The sequence below is a fragment of the Hyaena hyaena genome, unplaced genomic scaffold (assembly GCF_003009895.1).
Source record: "Hyaena hyaena isolate Hyena2069 unplaced genomic scaffold, ASM300989v1 scaffold_56, whole genome shotgun sequence".
In the NCBI taxonomy this organism is placed as follows: domain Eukaryota; kingdom Metazoa; phylum Chordata; class Mammalia; order Carnivora; family Hyaenidae; genus Hyaena; species Hyaena hyaena.
In genome coordinates this window covers 3,466,643-3,473,578 of record NW_024080688.1, presented here as the reverse complement: position 1 = coordinate 3,473,578, position 6,936 = coordinate 3,466,643, and the positions used below count along the sequence as shown (strand labels likewise).

The window sequence follows — 6,936 nt, the reverse complement described above, 5'->3', positions numbered from 1 at the left end:
TTTGGGACAGCTTCCGAACCCTTCTCAAATATCATTTCCCCGTCTGTGAAGTGGAGACGGCGCTGTCTTAAACTCATACTAGAGTTTAAAAAGTGAATGTGTTTGATAATCTAGAAGATACGGTGCAGGAAAACTGCAAGAAGATGACCTCCTGCAGATTAATTTCTACGCACTCTAAAGGGGCAGAGTCAGGCGCGGCCCTGGCCGAGAGAGCGTGCGCGTGCGCGTGCGCGAGGGCGTGACCACAGAGTCGGTCCTCCAGAGACAGAGAGGCCGGAAGTCGTCCTCACAGACCCGCGCGGCTGGTAGGGTGGCGAGTTGAGGCTGCGCTAACGGGGTGTTCGGGGTTCTTGGCCCGGGTAGCTGCGGCAGGGTCGGTGTGAGGGGCTCCGAGATTTGGGGCGGGGATAATGGCATCTCGGGCAGGCCCGCGAGCGGCCGGCACCGACGGCAGCGACTTTCAGCACCGGGAGCGCGTCGCCATGCACTACCAGATGAGGTATGAAGTGAGGCGAGGAGCACGGAGGCCTTCGCTCCAGCCGGAGCCCGTAGGGCTTGGGAAGAGACGCCGGCCGGCCTCGGGGTCTTTCCCACCCGCCGGCGCGCACCTGCCAAGTCCCCTCCTCCCGTGTCGGCCTAGGGCCTGTTCCCAATTTCGGGAAGCCCGGCTGCTCCCATAAGCGCCACCCCGTGATCCGCCGTTTGCCTTGGAAGGGTCCAGTCCCTACCCTCTAGGCTCCCGGGTCTTGCGATGCTGGCCCCTGTGACCTCGGAAACCCAGTTTTTAATTGAACTTCAGTTTCCTCATCTGTGAAGGGAAAAGTAATCTGTTTAGGTTTTGGTGAAAAATTAGTGAGCTAGTAATTCGTGTACAGAGGCTGTCCAGTATATGGTAGCTGTTGTATTTCGGGCCGTTTGGGAGAGTGTGAACCACAAAGTCCAGCCTTTAACTTGCCTAAAATCAATTTTATGAACACCCCCGTGTAAGGGGGATTTCTGCGTTCGTTTATTCGACAGATATTTATTGCGTTTCTACCCATCAGGCATTGTGCTAGGCACTGAGGATACCGTAGTAAGCAAAAGCGGATCTGGTCTTTGTATGCATGTTACACCTTCAATAAAAAAGTTTCTTAAAAAAAAAAAAAGAATCGGTCCCTGCCTTCATGGAGCATGAAGTCTACAGGTGACTGACTTTTTTTTTTTTTTTTACCCCTACCTTTCCACGTTTTCTATAATGAATATTTTTAAAATAAAAACTTTGAAAAATCTATTTTCTCTCCGTAAATCCATCAAACTCTCCCAGAATGTTTTTCACATCCTTCCAGAGTTTTGAAGAATGACCAGCTTTTTGGACCTTCCTTTCATGGTTATCCTTAGACCCTGTCCAAAAGGATATCACAACCCAAGCGAGTGTTTTGATGACTGTTCCGAGCAGATACTGCCCTCAGGGCGGTGAAGAGCATACATTTAGGACCTGAGAGAATTAGAAGAATAAGAGAAATCTGTGTGCTTCCTTTGGCTATAAAATCTACTCTAGCTGGGGACATAGTGGGCAGTCTGAGTTGAGTTCCTCTCTGCCAATATCTCCTTCCTCTAGGCTACATCCCTGTGGGGCAAAGTCATCTCTCCAAACACAAAGCTCTGAGTTACTCTTTTGCCTTTAATCTGACTCATAGTCTTTGCACCTTCTCGTCTTGCTGCTCCCCTTCCTACTACAAAGTATTCCTGTGGCACCACCTGCTGTCTGCTGTCCTGGAACACAGCGCTTATGTCTTTTTGCCTGCATGCTACTACCTCTGGTGGGAATATGCGGCTCCGCATATACCGGGAGCTCAAATACCACTCTCCTCCAGCTCCTCAGACATCCCCTCCTAAGCTGAACTGATTGCTCCTTCCCGGGCTCCCATATACCTTGCAGTGTATATTTACTAGAGCTCTTCCGGTTCATTTTGCTATTATTTTTTTCTTCTTCCGTTCCTTGCCCTCCAGGCAGGGACTAGGTCTTATTCACGTTTGTACCCCCAGTGTTCCGGTATAGTTGCCTGGCGTATAGTTGGTGGTCAGAAAATTTTGAATGAAAGGTACTTCTTCCTCTGCTCTACCCCACAGCGTGACCCTCAAGTATGAAATCAAGAAGCTGATCTACGTGCATCTGGTCATATGGCTGCTGCTGGTTGCCAAGATGAGTGTGGGACACCTGAGGCTCTTGTCGCACGATCAGGTGGCCATGCCCTATCAGTGGGAATATCCGTATTTGCTGAGCATTGTGCCCTCCCTCTTGGGCCTCCTGTCCTTCCCTCGAAACAACATTAGCTACCTGGTGCTCTCCATGATCAGCATGGGGCTCTTCTCCATAGCTCCCCTCATTTATGGCAGCATGGAGATGTTCCCCGCTGCACAGCAGCTCTACCGCCACGGAAAGGCGTACCGCTTCCTCTTTGGTTTTTCTGCCGTCTCTGTCATGTACCTGGTGTTGGTGCTGGCTGTCCAAGTGCATGCCTGGCAGTTATACTACAGCAAGAAGCTCCTAGACTCTTGGTTCACCAGCACACAAGAGAAGAAGCGTAAATGAAGCCTGCCTGATGGACTGCTCTGTGGGGTGAAGCCTGGGCCTCCCGTTGAGCCGAGTGAGAAGGTAGAGGAGCTGCTCTGAAATCTCTGGTGATTTGGGCAGCTGTGATGTTGGCAGCTAGAGCAAATGAGGCCCACATCCTGGAAAGCTAACCCCCCCCCCGGCCCCCCGCCCCGCCGTTGCCATCAGCTGAGGTGGCAAAACTGTATTTAATTTATTCCTGGTTGGCTGGAACTGGGCGATCAACAACTATAGAACAAACTTCAGGTTGTTGAAGTTGAGAGCCTTCGGAGGTTTTCTTTAAGACTGAGCCTCATCCTTGCCTCTTGGTCATTCTCTCCACTTCCATCCATTACCCTTTAGCCACCAAGACTGAAAGAGATAGGGAATAAGTCAAATTCTACTTCAATCTGTAAGTCGAGGGGCAGGAAACATTTGGGAGGCTCCCCTGCGGGCTGCGGTCTCTAGTGAAAAGGATTTTGATTAAAAGAACTTCAATAAAATTAGAACTGCCTTGTCCACCCTGTGCCTTGTGTTGGGATTTGATAAAGTGTGAAAGGTAGGTTACTTGAGTGGCCTTAGGCCCTAGGAGGTAGGTAGTTTCCTGGGAAACCTGGAAGTAGCCGTAGAGAAGTAAACTGGGCATAGGAATCTGAGTCATATAAGCAGCCCTACAGCTGATTACGAGAAACTACCACGGGCCATGCATTTAATCTCTCCGCCTGTAAAATGGTCCTTTCTCATTTATCCTGCTTGTGTTACGGGTTCTTTTGATTGGATGTTCATGTTTATCATTCAGTGTTAACAGATCATCAGTTATGTATCTAATGATATATTATGGCATCCAAAAGAATCTTAAAGTATCCCTGCATATAAGGGAGCGTACAGTCTGGGTGAAACATAATATACATGTGAAACAACTAACGAACACAGGATCAGACGGTGTGGAGCAGATAAAAATGGAAATGCGAAAGAGATCTGTGAACTAAAGGCTCTTTTCACACTTAAAAGTCTGGCCTACAGTAAATATTTATTGCAGGAAAGATGTGTGTCCCTTTGTTCTTGTCCACTTTATCATCTCTGGATGATGTTCAGATCTCTAATGGCAGATCTCTGCCGTCTCCAGAGTTCTAGTCATTTTTTTTGCATTCCTTCTTTTATTCCATAAACATTAAGTATATACTCTCTCACTCTTAGATACTGGCAGTACTTCTACTGTAAAGCCTTTTTCTCTACGTGTCGATGATCATCTCAAACTCAGTGTGTCCCAAACTTAGCTCCTTGTCTTCTACATCATACCCATACCTCTTCCTGCATCCCTGTGGTGCAAGTGAATATACCAAGAGCACGGCTCTTGATAGTCATCAAGCCTCTACAACATGCCATTATTTTTTGAACAATCAAAATCCTTCAATCTCTTGACATTTCCAAGGTGTGATTCCAGTGTACCAGTGTTGTATTATCTCCCAAAATTCTCACATAGTCTTTCTCAGTCAGTAAACCTCATGAAACTTCATATTACTTTCATGTTTTCCCAGTTTGCTTAAACATTTCCCCTTTATACCTTCATATGCCTTTCTTCAAGATGCAGTTTATATGGTAATCCTGGAGCCTTCTGGTCGCTTCAGTTTGAGGAGTAAGAGTTCTTTCTTTGAATCCACATGGCTTTTTTTTTTTCTTTTTTTTTTTTACCTCTTATTGACAGAGTTATTTGTTTACATGTCTTTTCCTCACCCCCCTGCTCAGTACCTGACACACAGTGTGTACTCTGTTGAATGAAGTAACTTGACCTACTGTAGCGTGAAATCAGGATGTACTGCACAGAGGAGAGAATTAGACTGTGTCTGAGGTAGGATTTGGAGAGCAAAGGAAAGCAGATGGAAATGTGTGGGCAATGGAATTATGTGCCCCGGGAACAAATTGCTTATTTTCAAAGAATTGGGATGCAAATAAAAATGTTAAAGTGAAAATTTTCAAAAATAAATAAAGTTAAAATTTTCTTTGATTATTGGAATGATATTTTGTAATCTTAGAGTGCCTTTGAAGACCTGTTACGGAAATGGCTGTGAATAAGGGAAAAAAGCCATTTGGTTTATTTTTGTTTTCTGCTTGTTGGGTTATTGGGATTCTGCTTTTCCAGTTATTTTTTTCCCCTGCCTCGTGGCTGTAGTCCCCAGAGCAAACAAGATCCCCTTTGGAAGAGATCTTGAGTTAATGGGAAGAGGACTGTATTTGGATGGTGGAAGATGGGTTCAAGTACCAGCACACCCAGTTCCGTGGTTGGCATCAACACTGCATATTTCACAGGATTGCTTTGAAGACAAAGTGAAGTGTTATGAAGGTGTTTTGTGAACTATGTAACACTGTATAAATGTGAGGAATGATAATTCCCTGATTGCAGATCTAGAGTGTAGGCATTGGAGGGACTCTTAGAAGAGCATCTAGTCTGTGAGCAAGGCAGTGTGGTGTGGTGGAGTGAATACAGCTTCTTGTATTAGACTGACTTAGGTTGGAGTTCTACCTTTTGCCTTGAGCAGGATACTTGAGTCTCCGATTTTGATCTGACACATGGGAATCATAGTAGCTACTATTAAATAAAATTACGTTAAATAAATAAATGGATTAAATAAAATACATAGCAGGTGCTTAATAAATCTCCAGATCCCTTTCCTTGATAAGCATTGTTAATTTCCCCTTCTCAGACTGGGGGTCCCTACCTCTTCTCTTAGACCTAATTGCTTGCCTTGGAATTCTAGAGGTTGATTCCTTCTGGAATAGCAGAAGTGAGGAAGGGACACTTGTCCACTCCTGGTTTGCCTGGGTCTAATGGGCTGGCCCCTCCTGCCCACGGTGCCTTAAGAGTAGGCACAGTGGCCCCAGCAGACTTTAAGAAACAGCCCTGACAGAAAGAGCCTGGAGATGCTGCTGCATGGTCTGACCTGAGTCCATGTAAGGGTACGGCTCAAGAAAAACAGCTGTCCACGGCCCCCGCGGTGTACTCTGCGTCTGAGCATGTGCAGGGCTGTGCCAAGACTTCCTCAGCTCTGTTGGCTTGGTCCCCAGCTAAAGGTTATTAGAGCATGAAGTCTGGGGTCAGCTCATTCAGACACAAACCACAAGTGAGGCAGCCTCAGCCATCTTCCAGGAGGACAGGCCCTCTGCGCCGCAGTTGGGTTTTACTCTCGCTGGCTACCTCCTCTTCCAGCCAGTTGCTCCTACTGTGTGGATACTTGCCAAACAATCCCTACTCATCTGGAAGTCTGAAGTCTGACCACTAATTCACTTCCTTTACATTGTTAACCCTACTAACGACATCACATTGCTAAATCTAGTATTTCTGTGGACCAGAGGGCCCAGAACCCCTCTGACTTCTCACAGATCTCCCCAAGCAGTATGTTCTGGAAGAAAGAGCCAGAAAGACTGGGTGGTGAGTCCCAGCTCTCCATTTTTGTATTTTGTATTGTTACTTAATCTTCCTAGTGTTGTCCAGTCTGTAATGTGGTTTAATAAGACTGACCTCACGGGTTGTAGTACTCCTAAAATGAGATATGGTCCAGAGCCTGATAGAAAGAGTAGCAGATCTTGGACTGATTCCCTGCTCTTTCCCGGGATGTGTCGGAACTCACCATCTGTGCTTTTTACTTTACTTCATTTTTGGAACAGGCCCCTCAATCAATAGGCAAACCAGCAGACAATAAATAAACCATAGACCTTCTTTGCTCTCTTCTGTCTCCTTTTCTTCCTCATCTTTATTGTTTTTCCTTTTCTATGTGCTCATGTTCTTCCTTTTCTCTTCTTTTTTTATTTTGTATGTGTGGATGTGTGTCCTTTTATTTCTTTTCTGCTTCTCCTACCATACTTTAGCCAGGGTCAGGGAGCAATTAAGGAAATATTTTCACTGTGATAGTCCAGATGATATAAGAGGTTAAGAAAGGAAAGTATTCTAGAATGGAACCAAGTCTCTCACTTCATGCCCTTAAGCATTGGAAAATGCATTAGTAATGTAGATCTAAACCACTGTGGGTCAGGTAAAAATTGAGGGGTGAAAACTCAACCTATCCTTTGTGTGGCCAGACCACCCTTTTCTTCCTTCATATCTTTTTTTTTTTTAATTTTTTTAATGTTTTATTTATTTCTAGGAGAGACAGAGAGAGAGAGACAGCGTGAGCAGGGGAGGGTCAGAGAGAGAGGGAATCACAGACTCTGAAACAGGCTCCGGGCTCTGAGCTGGCAGTCAGCACAGAGCCCGACGCGGGGCTCAAACCCATGAACCGCGAGATCATGACCCAAGCGAAAGTCGGACGCTTAACCGACTAAGCCACCCAGGCGCCCCTTCCTCCTTCATATCTTAACTAATCTGGTTT

At 46.0% G+C, this 6,936-nt stretch overlaps 1 protein-coding gene across 1 annotated transcript; it reads left to right on the top strand.

Annotated features, from left to right (window-relative positions):
- Positions 1-287: 287 nt before the first annotated feature.
- On the top strand, positions 288-3,091 carry JAGN1 (jagunal homolog 1). Its single transcript, XM_039231441.1, has 2 exons — positions 288-499; positions 2,110-3,091. Exons 1-2 carry the CDS (start codon positions 411-413, stop codon positions 2,570-2,572), a joined length of 552 nt encoding a protein of 183 aa, XP_039087372.1. The 5' UTR covers positions 288-410; the 3' UTR covers positions 2,573-3,091.
- Positions 3,092-6,936: the final 3,845 nt, after the last annotated feature.

Bases quoted from the DNA above. Each gene is read 5' to 3' on its own strand.
- JAGN1 (XM_039231441.1), top strand. From the start codon at position 411: ATGGCATCTCGGGCAGGCCCGCGAGCGGCCGGCACCGACGGCAGCGAC. The intron at 500-2,109 runs GTATGAAGTGAG...TCTACCCCACAG, and splicing joins GCCATGCACTACCAGATGAG to CGTGACCCTCAAGTATGAAA.